The following is a 20024-nucleotide window of genomic DNA, read 5'->3' on the forward strand; positions in this document are numbered from 1 at the left end:
ATGTACTAGCAAAAGCCCAGCTGTGGCCAGATAGGTGCCTTAACATTATTGTAAGTTTAAGCAACAAGTTTGTGACATCACACAGGAAGCTGAGAGAAACAGTTGGGAGGTATTGCACAAAATCAATCTTAATTCTTGGAAATACCATACTGGACGTGTAGGGTTTTTAACTCTCAAGCCTTGTAATAAATCACATATCGCTTAATGTGTCATCAGTTAGCCTGGCTTGAGACCCACAGGTCTGGACACGATCCAGGAAGGACTCGGATTTCTTCAGCCACAATTCAACAAAGTATAAACCCTCGCCAAACAGCCCATTAAAACTACAGAATGTGCTAAAGGCTGCCAATAAATTATCAGATCGGTGAATTATATTGTTCGTCTGTGTTAAGTGCTGTAATAATCGTAAATAATGCAGAAACACGACCTCCCCGGCCTTGCATAATCTCAATGTTTACATTCTGAGACAAAGACTGTCAGCTTGTGGGTCACACAACCACAGTGAAAACATCAGCTATTAATTTAGCCTACATTCCGAATAAGTCGGAAAAAAGCGTCTGTTTAACGTTATATTTGCCTGGTTGAAACACTTAACGTGTAAACATGTTGCACAGGGGTCTTTTGAGGATTACAACATAAAGTTCACCAAGTTCAGACTCTAAATATGGGACTGGAGCCAGCCAACTGTTTTGAACCCGGGACTCCCTTCCCCCACTGTAAGCTAGCTGTCGGGCTAGCTAACCTACAAATGTTAGCTTCTTAAAGCTTTATCTCACATACATTTGAGAAAATAATAACGCTAACGCTTCCAGGACGGCGACGTGAAGCGATGCTAGAAGCCTCACGTCAAAATTCAAGTTGTCTTTATTGAGAGGGCTAATATGTGGAGACAATGGTGAAACAAGTCAGCCGGGAGAAATTGCCAAACACAAAGAGAACTCAACTTGAAGCTAGCCAGGAGCTAACATCGCTAGCATGTCATTTGACAGCTGTGTAACACGTTCAGAGCGAGTGACACGGACACGAATCGCCGCATTCAGGAGTTTTGTTGTGTCTCTGCGTGACTGAGTGGGTGTCAATTGCGGTGGTGGTCGTACTTTGCTGTGAATGATACATTTAGTGGAGCACCTTGAGGCCACGGCTACAGCTAGCTAGCTTAGCCAAGTAGCAGCAGAGCCAGTTAGCACACCGGCAAAGAAAAGAAACCGGCTTACATGTTCCTCAGAGTTTCGCTCGTTTCTCGACGACGACCGAGTCCTGGAGGAGATGAAGGGACCGCTCCTCGGCCGCGAGCTTTTCCTTGTGTTCACCATGTTTTTTCCTTTTGTCTGCCCTTACTGAATCTCCCTAACCGGCTCCAAACACTGCCTCAGTGAGCGCAGCATCGAGGCGCCATTTCTCCCTCTCCCTGTCTGTCTCTATCTCCTCCCTCCCTCTCCCTCAAGTGGATGTAGCCTGGTCTGTTTTGCAGGTGCACTAATTTTTGCTGACTGGACTACTACCACAAAAAAACTAGTAGCCTTATTATCATAAATTTATCATAAAAATATATCAAACACCATTACAATCAACAGAATTAACTGTGTTCTTTTCCTAAGGTTAGAATGTGCAACTTAGTGTAGGACTAGTTACTGGAGCACTGGGAATAAAGGTTACCATAAAGTTAAATAAAGTAACTGCACTAAACACCCCTGATGCACAATAATTCCCTATAGTAATACAAAAAGAAAAAAACTTGGAAAAAAGTAAATATGTGATGTTTTTAAACTTGAGTACACAGTGTACCCTCTAAATAAACACCAGTGGGACACCGGTTTGAAGCTGCAGAAAACAGATGGGAGTGGGCAGCTTCCAGTTTATATGAGAAAAAAAAGTTTACTCTCTTTCTAAGTTAATTTAAAATATGATCAAAACTATGTTGACATGTAAAACTTTGACTGGAGTCATTAGCTACAGGGCTGTGGAAATTATAATTATTATAATTAAATAATTATTACCTCAAATAGTTTGTAAGGATTGAGTATTAAAGGGGAGCTTCACCCATTTTCAAAATTCATACTGTAGTTTAAGGGACTGTTGGTTATTTATGAGGGGGAAGGGGTGGTGCAAAAAGGGGCAGGCATGTCAAAGACTTTTTTAAGCACTTGGGGTAGACTTGTGTTTTTATTACAACTTCAAATGGTTGTGTGTTTTAATTTATTTTACCGCCATTTTTTTTACAACTTTGTTTATTGGTTTTAATTATATGTTACAAGTTTCAGTTGTGCTTATTTATTGAATGCACACATTAACATTTATTAACTGCCCACCTCCCCCACACCCACATACACACCCCTTGTAAAGCAATTGTTTTAAAAAAAAAAGTAACAATAACTTTGAGCAAACAAGACAATTGTATTCAGTCCAGAGCTATAGCCTATGACCAGCCATTTTTATTAACGTGATAAAAAGGATTCAAGGTATTTTAAAATGCATTAAAAGTGCTACACAGAGTCAGCCTGATTTTTTCAAGTTTAAGACCAAAGATTTTTAAAGAAACGTGCCTTCTTAACTCACTGACGTGTTTGGTAGGCATGTTTTCTTTTTAAAAATTGCCAGAAACTGTAAAAACAGAATTATCTTTGGGTTTTCCTATATCCCACAGTCCTTGAACACATCATATGTGGGGTCTGGAAGGCATGTTTTCTTTAAAAATTGAAATAAAACATTCAAAAACAATCGGCCTTTGTTTGGAAGACATGTTTTCATCAAAAAATGCCAATTTTACGAAACTGATCGTGGCCAGAACAGAAATTATTGTTGGATATTCAAATTTCCAACAGTCCTTGAACACATTCCTATGTGGGGCCAACGAGACAGAAAAGAACATAACCAAATAAGAGCTTGAAATAGTAATCTTTCTTAAAAATCACTTTATCTGCATGTCTCATTTAAAATTTGACCAAAAAATTAATTATTTGCTAACCAGCACACACGACAAGAGCGAAAAACAGAGGCTTTTTTCCAACTCCAGGATTTGTCTTTAACTTCAAAACATCAAAGGGTACGTTTTTAAATTTACAATAACTAATTTATGCGGGATGGAGGGTCGTGCATTTTCTGCCAGTCACTCAGGGAGGCTCAAGAAAAAATATATGTAAAAAAAGAAGTCACACCCCAGCAACCCCCATCCTCTAATAAGTAAAGAACACTCCCTTATTTGTTTTTGTTGCCTTTTTTCTTTTTCTTTTTTAATTTATTCATTGTCTTTTAAATGCAATTTTAATGTTTTTTTTTAATATATTATAGTTAATGTATATCTATGCCCCTGGAAAGCACTTTGCATGCCTTGTGTCTAAATGGTGCTATATAAATAAACTCACCTTGCCTGTCCTTGTCCCACCTTGTTCTCTGCACCATTCAGTTCCCACATGTAATATATATATATATATATATATATATATAATGAATATCTCCAATATCATAATATCTGTCAGGCACAATTCATGTCATGTTGAAGTGGTCACACCAAAGACCCAGAATGTTTTTGTTATTCTGTTTCTACTGCAGGTGCAACATACAGCAGAAAGTTTGAAACCTTTGATCATACTCGCTGTCCCGTGAATTAAAACTGACATTTAACAAAACCATACTTTGCCAAGAACGTCCTGTGATCCTCTCCAGAGCCCCTGTGGGATCCCTTGACCCCAGTTTGGGGATCACTGCTGAAACCTAAACCTGTGTGTGTTTGTGTGTGTTGCCTCTTCTATTTCTGGCTTGACTGAGGATGCGACTGTGCTAGCCATCTGTTTCATGTTTTTGGTTCAAGCTATGTTTTTAAAAAAAAAAGCAGAATCAAAACTATTTTTATCGTATTGGATAATACGTTATGTTTGTCCAAATTCTAATGTTTTCTGATGTTGTAAATGTGTATTTATTAGTATTTTTTAATTCTCATTATTTCCAAAACACACACAACTCAATTATCTAAAACTCTTCAAGTATGTATGTGAATATGTTTCACATTTATGAACAAATAAAGGATTCACTGGGCCTTTCAAAGGGCACAAGTAGACAAATCATTACTGACTTATCAGAGGGTTGAGAGGCTGTTCCTTTGACATTGCTTGAGGCTATACATGAGTTTTAGTTGCACTGTGAATTATACATTCTGAAAATGACTCATTCAAATATTAATTTAATTATTAATGTACACAAGCATTAATTAATTAATTAATTCATACTGTACACTCACTTATATCCAGTTACTGGTGGTTATGCTGTGTGCTCCTAGTGGGCAACAGGAGGCATGGCAACGTATGCAGCTCTAGAAACCTTCATCACCTGAAAACAAGCTAAGAATAGACTTGGGGTGCAACATGCCTTACATTAAAATAAATATGTTTTTCAGATTGTCCACTGTCCAGTGTTTAATAAAGGGGCAGGCGTGGTTATTTTTGAGCATATAAACAATGTGTATAGTCCTCTGTATAAATGGTATGCTGTTAAATAGAGGGAAGAAGTGTAATGAACATAGGACTGTTAATATACCACAATGGATGATGATGATAATAATAACAAGAACTGTATTTATATAGCACCTTTACAAAGGACTTTGACAGATGAAGGAAAAGCAGAAACAGGATACTCATATAGCAACAGAAAGTCAAACACTGAAATCATAATCGGACATAAGCAGAGTAAAGTAAAATTGGACGAGGAGACAAAAAAAAATTGATGTAAAATGTCTTTAACAATAATTATGAATAAAAAGAATAAAAGCAATAAAAAGACAAAATAAAAGAAATCTAACACTAATGCTACCACTATTCATAATAATAATCACCATCATAATCATAATTAATTTTATCATAAAGTCCAACCATAATAATAATTGCTGAAAATATTATAATACAGTCCAGATGGGTTCATTATAATTTCACTGCACCACAGATGTGCAACATAATAAAAACATTACAGAAAATGTAGAATTACTGCAATGCTATTAGGAATTTACCCTTAAAAATAGCAAAATAATAGCCCAATATAATATAACATTACATAATATAATATAATATAATATAATATAATATATTGACCACATCTGGACTGTGGGACATAATTAATAAATAGATAAGAAGAAGAACAACAACAATAATAACAACAATAATCATAATAATAATAATAATAATAATAATAATAATAATAATAATAATTGCTGAAAATATTATAATACAGTCTAGATCGGGTCATTATAATCTCACTGCACCACATATGCAGGATACAATAATATAATTACACAGTATAATTACTGCACAGTCTACACAGTGATTATTGCCTGTGTGTGTGTGTGTGTGTGTGTGTGTGTGTGTGTGCTGATAAAATATGATTGTATATGTTATATGTAGTATAATATTAAATAATAATAATAATAACAATAATAATAATATATTGAATAATATTAATAAATAATATAAGTTATATAACAATATAGTATAACATAATATTGACCACGTGGACTGTGATCCATAATAAAAACATATATAAATATATAACATCATGATTATGCAGTCCAGCTGGGTCGTTATAATCTCACTGCACCACAGATGTGCAATATAATAAAAGGATTATAGGACATGTATAATTACTGCGATGCTATTAGGAAATTTACCATCAAAAAACAGCCCAGTGATTCCCTGCCTGTTACAATGACATTATGATATACACCTCACTGTGCTATTTATACCCTCATGCCACTGAATAGCGTATCATCAGTTTCTATTGTTGGACGATGTGCTGAGCTCAGCAGCAGCAGCGGTGTCGTCACGACAGGAGGGGTCGATTTACGGCACCGTGACGTCACACACATTGCTCAGCAGAAGAGCCCCGCTGCACGAAACTTACGGCTGCAGATGTGTAGCCCGGGATTAAGCGACACAACGCGGACTGGCAAATCAGTATGTGACCTTAACCTTAATACGCGCATGCTAATGAGTGTGTATATGTGTGTATAATCCATGTGAGGGCGCACACACACAGCTCCGGGTGTGTGTCGTTGTCTCCGCGCGCCTCCATGGCTTCTGTCTCCGCCGCCCACTTACATAATTAAAGACAAGGCTGCACGCTGTTTATCGACACTGGAGCTGTGTAGAAATGACTTGGTGTATTAGAGGAGGATTTTGGGGCTTAACACACTGACACGTGAATAACCAGTGATCACATTTACAATGTAAAACGCTGAGATAATAAATATATATATAATGTGTGATAGGCCCTGACATGATGTTTGCTCTGTTATCAGATGGAAAACACACAACGTCATGAAAGAGATTGACACTGAGGGGGGCGAGAAAGATGACAACTGGTAAGTCACAACCAATAATGATGATATATTGTCCTTAATTAAAATCCCTCCTATTTAAATGCAACAATTTAAGAGTCCCAGTCAGCCTGTTGGTGTTTTTCCTGAGAGAAACAATCATTTATACAGGTCAGTATCATGTGTGTCTCATCCAGAGTAAGAAATCAATTTGATCTGACTGTAATGTGTCAAGCAGAGCTATTTTTTCCCCCTTAAGGTGCATTTTCTGGTTTACAAACCTGCACGCCTGAGCACAGTTTAAGGGTTGAGAACTCAATAATAGAACAGTTATGTATAATAACGGCTGTGACTGCGGGCAATTCAATAAGACATATAATGAGTGAATTACACACTTGTCCGTTTCTTAATGGGCTGCTGTCAGTGAAGAAAATGAAGAGGAGGCTCCAATGAGGCGTAGCTTCTCGGTAGAGGACCTCCTTGATGAGGTGGAGAAGATCTGTTACGATGCCTCGGGGACATCAAAGGTCAGAAACAATTTCACACCAGTAAATCTGCAGGGCCGATATCTCTGCAGGGGTAACAGGAAAACCTCATTGTGTCCTCAGACATTGAGATTGTTATTGTATGTAATTAACTTTGCATTAATACACACACAGACTTACAGCCTGGCTTTTACTCCAGGTGGAGATGGTGGTGAGACTGTGGAAGGACGGCTTCACTGTGAATGATGAGGAGTTTCGCAGCTACACCATACCAGAGAATCAGGACTTCCTGGATGCCATCAAGAGGGGGTGAGTGAAAGCGGCAAAGACACATTTTTACAGGTGTTACAGGTGTATTGAGTCAGATTTTTCAGCCTTAAAGCTCAATAGGAGCACAGTTTTGTAAACCCTGATAGGGTTGTTGTATTAAAAGAATACTTAACTCCCTAAATGACCATTTGTATGTCAAGTACTGACCCTGTGTTATGAAGAATTTGTGTTTTTCTCACATGCGTCCATGGTGAGCCAGAAATCTGAGAAAAGTCCTGATGAATTAAAGTCATAGGGGTCCACAACCACAACAAAACTATATTAAAACATTATGCCCTCCTCCAAGCCAGAGTCCATTCACAAAAACTGTTATTTTATCTAGACCAGCCCCTTGAAAGTCGGAGATTCGAATCATCAGTCAGAGACCCCTCAGTCGTTGGTGTGCTTTGCAGTGTACTTCTGGGGACCATTTTACCACAGAGTGAGCACTCTTGTCTTTCACACTACTCTTTGGTACACAGCTGCAGATATGATGCAGTGGAACAGAGGAGGAGAAACTTTCCACCGCAAAGCTCCAAGATATTATCTTCTCTCTTCTGCTAGGAAGTGGTGCAGATACTTAACACCACACACTCTCTGTGTAAAAGAATGTCGCTGTTGTACTGAACGTCCTGCTGAGCCCTGTTTAAACTTAAAACTTCAAATGGAAAAACATAAAACAAATCAACAAATAGTCATGATAAACGTCAGAATCTGATTCAGTTGACAAAAGTCTGTAAATTTTCTCTAATTTTATCTCACTGAACACAGGGGCTGCTGCTCTCATCAGTAGTTTGTTATTGTGTGACTTTGATGTTTTTAAGTACAGAAGCGTATTGCATTCACTTGACAAATAAAAAAAAGCCCTGGTTTTCTGAGTAATTTTTGTTTTCGGAGTAATTTATTTATTTTTCTGTTTTTAGTGTATTTTTTCTGTTTTTCTGAGTAATTTTTTTCCCTGTTTTTTGTCGTATTTTTTTTCTGTTTTTCGGAGTAATTTAGTAATTTTTCTGTTTTTTGGTGTATTTTTTTCTGTTTTTCTGAGTAATATTTTCCCTATTTTTCGTGGTAATTTTTTTCTGTTTTTCGGAGTAATTTATTTATTTTTCTGTTTTTTGGTGTATTTTTTTCTGTTTGTCGTGGTAATTTTTTCTGTTTTTCGTGGTAATTTTTTTTTCCTGAACGAGGAGACGAGATACTTCAAAATCTCACGAGAAGCTCCCACCTGGCACCTGCAAGTGACCTGCATCCATGGTGACTCCTGCTCATGGATGTATTTTGCATCTGTGCTCCTGCTCCTAGACAATTGCAACTACGGGATCAATAAGGATAAGGCACGTAATTAGTTACACACAGGGTATCTCGTCTCCTTGTTCAGGAAAAAAAATCATCTCGAAAAACAGAAAAAATTACTCAGAAAAACAGGGCTTTTTTTATTTGTCAAGTGAATGCAATACGCTTCCGTATTTAAGGGATTCACTTCGAATTCAGCAAAGTCACACATCATCCCCTTTTACACTGCCTGTACAAGTAGTAGTAATAATACAAAATTGTTGTCTGTATAAACAGGCCAGTCGGCAGGACGGGACCATGGGCAGGACAGGTGTGAGGTTTTGACAATGTGTTATGCGTGCAACCGACCACGGGAGATTTAAAAAGTAGCTGTTAGCAGTAAGTGGCTAACTCAAAGAAGAAGAACAGCAGCTGTAAATGTCCGCTAATTTGGAAAACAAAGAGATTCGGGGGCTCCTTACCTTCTGAGCAGGAGACGTGATCAGCAGGCATATAACAGAGACAGTAAATGATTGTAAAGCGCTACAAATGCACTAGAGGCTGACGCTCTGTGATCACACACTGTAGCAGAATGATGCTGAGCTGTTTGGTTCTGTGTAAAAATACAGAGGAGACATAAAGAAGGGACTTTGAAGCTATCCTTTAGCGCAGTCTCTGTAAAAATGGCTGATAATTTAAACTACTGATCGAGGCAGCGGAAGATGAGCAGCTCCCGTACTCATCAAGATAAAAATTACTTTTTGTCAATGGAGTCTGACTTTGAAGAGAGCAGAGATAAGTTTCACTTTTAGTTCAGTTCCCTGTCAGAAAGGACTGTCTAGTGTGCGACTGGATAAATGAGACTTGGATTATACTGCATGATTTGTGTGAGAGTTTGTTAACAAATGTTTTGATATAGTTTTGCTGTTGAACTTGGGCAGCCTTTACTTCAATTCATCAAGACTTTCCTCCGTTCTGTGGAGGCATGTGAGAAAAACGAATTTGAATTCAATGAAACACAGGGTGAGTAATTGAAATAAAACTAGTCATTTTGGGAGTGACGTATTCATTTTAAGCACATAAGAGCCGTAGTATCTTGAGATCTGACAGGACTGTTGATTAATATCAGTGACATAACAACTACTGCAACAAATGCTGTCATCTGTCTTTCAATAACTTGCCTTCTGGCCTGTACTCAGGCTACAGATGGAGGACAGTGATTTGTGCGATGGTCAGATTTTGTGACACGTAATATTCTCCAGTCGATCAAAAGCAAATAACAAAGCAGTGTTATTATTATTACTCTATTTTTTATTGTGTTATTAAATTTCATCACTCGATGTTTCTGCTGGCTCTGGGTTGTACTGAGAAAATGTGACTTGTGTCCATGACAAACAACTGTAACCTGTATTCTTCAACCTGGGCCTTATATTCCCATGTTTTTGTGTCTAAGAGACTTATGTGAACAACATTTTTTGAAACTGGTACAGTTTTGAGTGAGAGGGCTGCAGCCAGTAGCAGCAAAATCTGTCATTTCCATCCAATAAAAGAGCTTGTTTTTGCCATTGTCAGACTCAGATTGTTATTATAAGTGTTTGACAAAAATAGAAAGTATGCCTACAGAGATAGACCTTTGGTCAGAGAGTAAGGTCCTTTTTTGTTTAACCAGAAGCAGCCCTGAAATCGCTATTGCCAAATGCACCAGACTCAGTAATTTAAGCATGTACACAGCCATCATGTTTTCACATCTAACCGGGTGAATTAAAGGTTTATTTCAACAACAGCAAAGTAGGTGATTGTTGGAACAGTTAAAAGATAAACCAAGACCGTTTTTGTGGGTTACATGGTTTTTTTTTCCCGTGAATGAAGGGTGTTTCATAGTGATAAAATTAATGTTAATTACATGGTAATGTAATGTTTCCCCCCTCTGTAGTAGGTGTAAAGAGGCAGATGAGACATTAACACATTCTCTTTGGACATGTTGGACGTTGTTAACTTATTGGAAGAGTATATTTCTCCAATGCCTTTGAGAAAAACTGGGAACCTAACCCACTAGTTGCTGTCCGAGGTGCCTCGGGTGCGTTACCTTTGGCAGTATAGAACTCAGTCCATTTCACCTGGTATGGTTGTGGCAAGGAAACGTATTTTACTTATGTGGAAGTCAGACTGTGCACCAGCATATGATATATGGATAAGAGAGCTGATGAATTTATTGTATGTAGGAAGGTTAAGGTTCTATAATAAGAATAAGATTCAAATATCTGTCAGAATTTGGAGCCCTGTACTTGAGTATCTATATATCTCTATAGCAGTAAACCCTCTATTGCTGTGTATATGTATTTATTCTACTAATAATGCTGAAGTTCTAGGACATGTTTTTTGTTGTTTTTCTACCTGTCAAGATATTTGTTGTTAAAATGATGTACTGAGAATTTGTGTTATATTGGAAATCCTAAAATAAAGGTTAAAGAAACGAGCATTTTGGGGCTGTCTCTGGTCAAACATAAGAGATCTTACTCTTTTTAAAAAGGTCTATCTCTGTAGGGATCCTTTCCATAGTGTTGTCAAACACTTAATATAATAGTCTGAGCCTGTCAGTGACAAAAACAGGCGCTTTTAGTGGATGTAATTTGATTTTTATTCAGATCAGTCACGTAGACACAAAAACATAGGAAAATAGGGTCCAGGTTAATAGTAGTTCACTTTCTACATACACATTACATGTAAAATGTATATTCTGTATACATTTAAGGTATATATAGAAAGATGAACGCTGTGTGTATGTCAGTCGATGGTTCGATCTCACAGTCGAACCCGATCAGTCCCCAAGGGGAGGTTAGCAGTAAAGATGTCCCTCCTGCAGACCACAGCTAGGCCACATAAGATAGATAAAGCAAAATGCTCATTAGCGCTCATTTGTCATATTGATTGATCTGACGAGACGCCAACCCCGGTCTTTTATCTTTCCCAGGGAGCTTCCGGCGGAGTGGGAGAGCAGAGCCGAGGAGGAGGAGCTGGAGATCAGTGTGGAGGACCTCACGGAGGAAAATTATGTTCCCAGGAAAAAGGCCTTTCACCCCTTCAGCGGCCGAGGGTATCGACTTGGCAGGTAAGAGACTGTTGCTGTGACGATAAGTTAAAGGTTGCATTTGATAACATGATAGTGTATATGTTAATATAAGATATGACCTTTTTTTAAATAGTTATTTAGTTTATGAATATGGTCAGGAATCATCAAAAATGTACACTTGGAGTTACTGTTTTAAAGTAGTTTCTCAAGCCTCAAAATTCAATATACTTCCTACTTTACACCACTAGATGTCCCTCTACATCCAGGTATCAAAACACCCACAAGCAAATCTGAGCAAGCACAGCCTGATGAACTCAGAGCCTCAACATCTCCATAACATCACTGTATGAATGCTAAATTGTCTAGAGAGTTCAAACAAATATTCAGTGTGATAGTGTCTGCTCACGTCTTGCAGTAATTAGTCAGAAATACACAATGCAAATGCTGTGTGCACTTTTAACCGATTCTTAATCTTCTATTTATTCCTGTCCATTCTCAGTGTTGCACCCAGAGTAGTGGCCAGGTCACCATCTGTGCACGAGGATGGAGAATCTCCTCCTATTCCCATGGTAACACTAGACCACGCCCTTCCTGTCACCTCCCTGCAGATCTGGTTGGCTGACGGCAGGAGATTGGTGCAGAGGTTTAACCTATCGCATCGGTGTGTATCACAAAGTCAAGGCCGAAATGCATGTCTTTACATCTGAGCTTCACATCATCAAATCATATTTACACATTGAATGATCTGCGTATATCTAAACACTTTCCACTCTCACTATGCTATCATAAATCCTCTAATCTCGAGTATCGCAGGAAAGAAGTAGTTGAAGGAATGACATAAGATTTCTGTTTGGACTAGCATGGGAGGCGGCGAGGGGGGTTTGTTTAAGGATTACGTAATGCTTTGTTCTAGTCTGCTGGAGTTGAAGGCATGCTGCATGTTATATTCCCTGCCACAGTGCATGGGGCTGCAGAAAACATAATCTGAGATGTAGCAACGGAGTGGATCTATAAAATCCCCAGAGAGGGATTGCGTAACTCGGATGCAGCATTTATATAACGGGGTTAGTAGCTGAAGGATACAGAGGGCTGAACCCCTCCAACCTTCAGCCAGTCTCTGTGTGTGAGGAGTGGGGCTGCCATGAGATTGCTCGTCTATGCTGGGCCGTGATTAATAATGGATGATGTTACTAGTATAGTGCTTCACAGAGACGTCGTGTGTCACAAGAGAGAGTAGAGTATTTGGACGGAAGGAGCAGACACAAGGGATTGTTCTAACTCTGCCTTTCTTAAAGGAGAACTTCAGTATTTTTCAACCTGGACATGTTGTTGTGTCTAAGTGACTCATGCGGTAAACTATTTCTGTAAGTGGTCCATATTAAGAGAGAGCACTGCAGCAGCGAAATAGGCTGCAATGTTTTTGTCACTGACAGGCTCAGATTATCATTATGTGTCTGACAACATGGAAATGATCCCTACAGAGATAGACCTTTTTGTTAGAGTAAGATCATTTTTTACCAAAAACAGCCCCAAAATCACCAAACCCACCAGATTCCATTTAAATAAACAATGATTTTAGCGTGTATAGAACCAGCTTATTTCAACATCTAACTGGGTGTATTAACAGTTTGTTTCAACCAAACCAGAATTGGTGATTGTTGGAACAGTAGGACGATGAAGCAAGACGGCTTTTTTGAGTTTTATTTTGTTTCTCTCGACTTTAAATGACCTGTGTTTTACAATGACAAAATGACTGTTTATTGAAATGGAGTCTGGTGGATTTGGCAATCAAGGTTTTGGGGCTGTTTCTGATGAACAAAAAGGTCTGTCTCTGTAGGGATCCTTTCCATTAGTTGTCAGACACTTAGAATAACAATCTGAGCCTGTCAGTGGCAAAAGAGCATATTCAGTGGGCGTAAATTGGTCGTGTTAACATGCTCACACTGTAGCATGTTTTACTGCTGCTGGCTGCAGCCCTCTCTCTCAATACTGGACCTTTTTTTTTTTTTAAAAAAAAAGTTGTTCCCATTAGTTTCTTAAGCACAAAAACATAAGAAAATTGCGTCTAGGTTTAAAAATACCGAAAAAAAACCTTTAAGCCTGGGCCCTGCATTTAATATTATAGAAGGCAGTATGTGCACGATGTGCCAGTGTCAGACAGTGGGTCACCGCTGCTGCTCACTGTATGTGCTTACGCCCCCTCAAACACACACATTCTCACAGACTGATTAATTTCTGCTGGTTATTTATATCATTGTGGTGTATTTATTATGAATACAGTCTATCTGATGTTGGTTTTGTTTCTGTTTTTCCCTGTTTCATCACTACTATTAATGCAGCTGTAGCCAGTATCTCACTATCACTATCCTCATTCATATTTCAAAAAGCTACAAATTATATTCAGCAACAAAATAAGTCTGAAAGCTGGAAATCAGAACAGAAGTACAGAGAGCTGTTGCATAGAGATGATACACCAGCTCATCTAGTTGCATTGGTGTGAACCAGCAGGTTTTTAGAACGTTGCAGAACAGTTGCAAGTAGTTGCATGTTTTCTCTCGTCTCATCGTGAATCTTTGGTCTGAACTGGGTTTTATGGTTATTAGTTAGAAGATTTTCAAAGTCGGCTGAATATTTAGCTGATTTCAACAGTGTAAAAACGAGGTGTCTCCTTGGTTAGACACAATAGATAGATCATAAACAGACTGGATCGAGCAAAAGGTAAAGAAAAACATTTTATTTCACTGTAGGGATCTTCTCCCTAACGTCATTGGATACAAGAGTGTTTTATACTGATAGAATTACTGTTTGATGTATTGATAATGGAGCCTGGTGAGTTTGGTTATAGTGATTGTGGGGTTGTTTCTTGTTAAACAAAAAGGTCCTTCTCCTTCATGTTGTCAGACATTTATATTAACATTCTGATCCTGTCAGTGGCAAAAACATGAACTTGTAGAGGACAGAAATTGATGGTGCCAAATTCTGCAACTGGTTACACTGCAACCTGTCTCTCAACACTGGACCAACTTACAAAATGGTTGTCTTTGTTAGTCATATAGACAAAAAAAATGGGAAAATCAGATCCAGGTTGAAAAATACCTGAGTCACCCTTACCTTATAATGTTTCTTAAACCCCTCAGTCCCAATCTTTATTTGATTTTGTCTCTAATTTTTCTCCAGGATCACAGATGTTCAAGATTTCGTGGCACGCTGCCAGAGGAGCTGCCCACCTTTTGTCCTGACGACATCAGTTCCTTTCCGAGAGCTTGACGACAAAGAATTGAGCCTAGAACAAGCCGACTTGGCCAACGCCGTCATCGTCCAGAGACCCCTGAACACACAGTCTGCGTTTGGACATTCCTGACTAAAAAGGCTCCCCCATAATTCCCACAGCACGCCACTTACTCCCGTCACTGACCCCTCACCATGATTGCAGTCTCAAGGTCTTCTATAAGCTATAATCTTAATTTATTCTGCAGTTTGTGCTGCACTTGATGATTGTTACATATTAATCTCAGTGTGGGATTATCCACAACCTAATGGAGATGTCGCCAGCTCGTCACCACCACAGGTGCTGGAATGCTGTCGTCTTCTCCCTCTGGAGAACAGTCTTTAACTTCCAACAGAAAGCCCCAAACCCCCAAACTCCAGAAAGGCAAACCAGTTCTGTCACCCGTGCAGATGGTCAACCATGTGTGTCCATCTGTTGGTCTTACCCTCCCTCCTTCCTTCACACACACACGTGCACAATACCACCACCAGCACCACCAACCAACTCTCTAAAGTCTTCCCAAACTGTGATCACCAGTTTTTCTGCACTATTTACAGTGGATAAAATAAGGGGCTGATATCTCAATTTTGAGTTTACAATTATATTTAATGGACATGCGATGTTTTGTTTGCACATTTATTACAATTTAAAAAGAGAAAAGACGACAGCTTGTTACTTGTGCTGGCCTATTAATTGTTTCGCCTTTTTTTTTTGCATTTGTTTGTGAACATTTGCCTTTGTTCTTGGGTCGGGGTATTTAATTCAGAATGTATAATGTATTATTTCATTTGACTGCATTCTTTAAAGACATATCACACATCAAGGTTCAATAAAAATCCTCCTCAAAGTTATGTTTTGTTTTGTTTTTTGATGCTAAAAAAACAAAGTGAAATATTTTCAAAGCACTAATGAGCATTTGTGATATTATAACTGCCCAGGTGTGAAGACTGCTGACAGATATATTTGATAATTAAGGCATCCATCAGCTCCAAGCGATGATGATTATCACAGTGATTATGACATGACACCAGGCAGCACCTTATTCCGTGTTGTTATGCAACATCTGTGCTGTCATTACAGATTTAATAGGGATTTACAGAAGGAGGTGGGGAGGGGCTGCTAATGTCAAAGATGTCAGAAATGGAGGAGTGATGACTTCACAGTGTTGACACTAAGACACATAGTATGGAAAGCATGTATCTGAGGATAAGAACATGGATGGATTACTGAATGGGTCAACAAGGCGCAGGCACAGTGGCCAAAAGTGTCAGGGACCACAAGGAGTGACAAAATGGCTACACAGTGACACAGAATGACCCAAAAAGACACAAAATGATCTAAAGAAGATACAGAACTACCTTGATAAGACACAAAATGACCATTAAGAGACACATAGCAACCACAGGGAGACACAAATGACTACAAAGGGACTCAAAATGACCAAAGAGACCTCAAATTACACCAAAGAGACAGTGTTACCTCAATGAGACACAAAATGATCATAAAGACACACAATGGTGAAAAAGAGACACAAAGCAACAATAAGAAGACAAAAATGACAATAAAGAGACTCCAAAACAAACACAATGAGACACAACATGACCTCAACAAGATACAAAACTGCTTTAATAAAACATAAAATGACCTCAAGGAGATACAAAACTATCTCACTAAGACACAAAACCATCACAAGGAGACACAAAATGACAAAAACAGCCATAAAAATGAATTCAAATTCACCTCAATAACACACAATATTCCTCAAAGAGACATAAAACAACCACAAGGAGACATAACATAACCACAAAGAGACACAACGCAACCACAAGGAGACAAAAAGTGCTACAAAATGACACAAAATCACAAAAAAGTCACAAAATGAATGTAAAGTGGTACAAATTTCTTCAAAGAGGCACAAAACAACTACAAAGAGATACAAAAGAACCACAAGGAGACACAAAACAATCAAAAAAGACACGAAATTATCTTAAAGAGACACAAAATTACCTCAGTAAGACACAATATTCCTCAAAGAGACACAAAATGATCACAAGGAAATACAAAAGGGCTAAAAAGAGACACAAAGCAACTACAAGGAGACACAAAATGTCAACAAAGTGATGCAAAATGACCCAAAAGAAACAAAATGACCTCAAGGAGATACAAAACTATCTCAATAAGACACAAAGCCATCACAATCACGACCATAAACGGACTCAAAATGACAAAAAAGACAGAAAAAATAATTTAAAGTGACACAAATTCACCTCAGTAACACACAATATTCCTCAAAGAGACATAAAACACAGACACAACCCGACTACAGAGACATACAATGACCAAAAATGTCACAAAGTCAACTCAAAAAGACAAAACACATTCACAATGGGGCACAAAATGACCACACATGCATAACAGTGAAAACAAACCAGAGCAGTGTAGTGTATCCAACTGCAATAATTACACTTTTCTGTGGCTGGGCGCATTTTCAAGTGTTTCAGACAACAAGAAAATTCATTCTAACAACATGGTCAACATATTACAGGACTCTGTTTACTGACTAGCTGCAGGTATTCTCTGGCTGCAGTCCGCTGCTAAAAGTACAACTATCCCCAACTTTTAGTTTGGCTGCAAATCCCCGCACAATCAAACCATAGCTTTCCATAGCCTTTGCAGAATCACCATGAAGTTTGTGACCTGCTACTGTGTAGAAGGGGTCTCATAATCCACCTATGGGTATGAAGCGTAACTGCTGTGATCAGATAGTTTTGACTGGGTTGTAAAAAATCAGTGGCTTCACAACAAAACTGTTAAAAAAAAGGCATTCAGATTCTTAATTCTTGCCTTTCTTCTTGAGTGAGACATCTTGTGCTTCTTGGCATGTGTAAGGACATGCATGTGCTTTAACATGAGTGTATGCATGCCTCTCCCTCTCCGAGCTTTTCTGCCCGGCCTGGGGAGGAAGGCGAACGCCATTATCCATCTTCAATATTTAAAGCTTTGGGAAGGAGGGGGATGCAGAACAGGAGAGGGTTTGTATTTGCTCATGGCTAAGGAAGACGAGATGACAGCCTCGGGGCGGTCAAGGTCAAGGGAAGAAATGTCTTGAATATTATAATCCCCTGTGAAGAATTATGAGGCCACATCTTAAGATTCTTTAACCTGAATGTGAAGGCTGCTGTGGGCATCACTTGGTTGGCAGCCAGAGGGGGTCTGGCTAAAGAGTAAAAGAGAGCACATTTCCTTTCTGCTACATATTTAATAAGGCTAAGCATGCAGGGAATTACTTTCCCTTTAACTCCCACATTTCCTTTCAGAATGACCCTTTTACTCGCGCAGCAGCCAACCTTTCATTTTGCACATTCCTCTTCACGCATTATCGGAAACATACCCGTTCTAATGCAGGTCATATGCCGGGCCCTTTCTGCAGCGGTGCCTTTTTCATTGTCAGTAATGTGGTTTTGGTTGAGGGGTTTGCACGCTTGGAATTTATGGAGAGGTCTGGGTTCACCAGCCGAGGTCTCCATGGCATGTTTGTTGTCATGCTCCGAGGAAAGGCTTACTGTGGAGAGCAAGCGGCTTGATCTGAAGGAGCTGTTTATGAAAGTGCTTTGTGGGAAAATAAAAGGCACTCAATATATCATAAGTGAAAGACTTAAAAAAGGAGCCTGTAAAAATAGCATAACAAGTAAAACTGTAACTCATTCTTCAACCAGACAAAAATGTGCAGAGACAGCTTTCTTTCTTTTCAGAGTCAAGCCCAGATTAAACTATTTCTATGCAGTTTAAAGAATAATTGTATTTTATGGAAGTAAGCGTCTCTAAATAAAAGAAAATATTATCGTACAATAAGAATCTGACCCTTTAAGATCTTATAAGATATCAAGAAAGAAATTATAAAGGTTCAATTAAAAGGCACTAACCTGGTTTTCACAAGATGTTCAGTTTATTGGCCAGCCTGTGAATCAGATGCATTATGCTTTCTGAAGGGAGCTCTCTAAAGTTTCAGGAAAATAACCTTTATGATGTCATCAAGGTTACAGGGCTCCGAAGTTCACTTTTTTAAAACATGCATGAGGTTTGAAAGAAGCAGACATGTCTGGCAGAGACACTAGAAAGTGGCACAGAGTGAAATGAATCTGTGCGTATTGGCAAACTATTTGGCCTTAGAGGCTTGGTGACATGAGGACGACTCACAAGGCTTATTGCTAATCTGCTTTAGCTGGCAAGCTAACCTCTAACATGCTACTGTAGCTAACACAAGCCAGTTCCAATAGCACCTCGTGATTCTGTTTGATTTTTCTAAACTACTGTTTACCCCTCTCTGGCACTTCATGCTACTCCTGGGGATTTTACATGATTTAATTTGATACATGTTTTATTAAAGAGGAAACAAAAGCTAGTTTAGTTTTTAATGGTACAGTGTTCACTCAAGAGACAACACGTTCTTGCTCCGACCTCGTCATGTATCAACATTTGGTCATGGACTTTCCGCATCCAGATACAACGTGAAAGGTACCCTGGGTGCGTTGGTTGGTGACGTTCTGGGATATAGTGTCAAGTTCTGCCTGTTTCATGCATTGTCTTCTTTCAAAATACACTTCCTTTTTCACAGGAAATTCACTTTTTACATACAGTCTCTTTCAAAATAAAAGCACTACATCAGTACAACACCACAAATTGATTGTTTTTTTCCTTCAACAACACACATTCGTGGTTATGTTTCGGAAAAAAAGAACAGGCTTTGGCTTTATAATCTCGGGGGACACATACACAACTGTTGGGCCTGCCCACCCCAGTCAGACTTTCACCGCCTTATTTTTGTTCTTGTCCTGCCATGTTCCCCCTGACACCACTGAGCGTTCTTAAACTATATCGGCGACCAGCTGCTCATCATGCGGACGTTACAGGGCGGCTTTTTTCGTCAAGGTCTAATGCCGTGAGTCACTGCCCAAGTGCCAGTTTTCGACGACTCGCAAGGCTTGTTGCTAATATACTTTAGCTGGCAAGCTAACCTCTAACATGCTACTGTAAGTGGCAGGACATGCTAACACAAGCCAGTCACTATGGCTCCCTGTGGTTGTTTTTTTCTGAGCTGTACTGTTTACTAATGCGACTCCTGGGGATTTTACATGATTTCATTCAATACAGATTTTATTAAAGGGGGTAAAAAGCTAGCTCAGTTGCTAACAGGAGGGTATGTTAACACGGTTAACACTACGAGCACTACGATCAACTACTGCAAACCATTTGTCTTGTGGAGCAGTTTTTCTTGATTAGAGGAGGTTGAATAGAAGTGAATGATGCAACAGAGCTAATAAG

The 20024-nt window shown here is 38.9% G+C and overlaps 2 protein-coding genes across 3 annotated transcripts in view; one reads left to right on the forward strand and one right to left on the reverse strand.

The window, feature by feature from the left end:
- Positions 1-1422, reverse strand: part of atad2b (ATPase family AAA domain containing 2B) — a 129139-nt gene extending 127717 nt beyond the window's left edge. The window contains exon 1 of the mRNA XM_049590101.1: positions 1215-1422. Within this exon, the coding sequence (XP_049446058.1) occupies positions 1215-1313 (99 nt within the window). The 5' untranslated portion in view covers positions 1314-1422. The remainder of the gene's footprint in view (positions 1-1214) is intronic.
- Positions 1423-5806: 4384 nt separating this feature from the next.
- On the forward strand, positions 5807-15553 carry ubxn2a (UBX domain protein 2A). Of its 2 annotated transcripts, none has more exons than XM_049590194.1 (7): positions 5807-5936; positions 6281-6343; positions 6723-6825; positions 6983-7092; positions 11336-11473; positions 11934-12095; positions 14612-15553. In XM_049590194.1, exons 2-7 carry the CDS (start codon positions 6300-6302, stop codon positions 14793-14795), a joined length of 741 nt encoding a protein of 246 aa, XP_049446151.1. In that variant the 5' UTR covers positions 5807-5936; positions 6281-6299; the 3' UTR covers positions 14796-15553. The 2 variants fall into 2 exon arrangements, with proteins under 2 accessions (XP_049446151.1, XP_049446152.1); XM_049590195.1 differs by having other exon boundaries at positions 5831-5936; positions 6728-6825.
- Positions 15554-20024: the final 4471 nt, after the last annotated feature.

The sequence above is a fragment of the Epinephelus fuscoguttatus genome, linkage group LG11 (genome assembly GCF_011397635.1).
Source record: "Epinephelus fuscoguttatus linkage group LG11, E.fuscoguttatus.final_Chr_v1".
NCBI classification, from domain to species: domain Eukaryota; kingdom Metazoa; phylum Chordata; class Actinopteri; order Perciformes; family Serranidae; genus Epinephelus; species Epinephelus fuscoguttatus.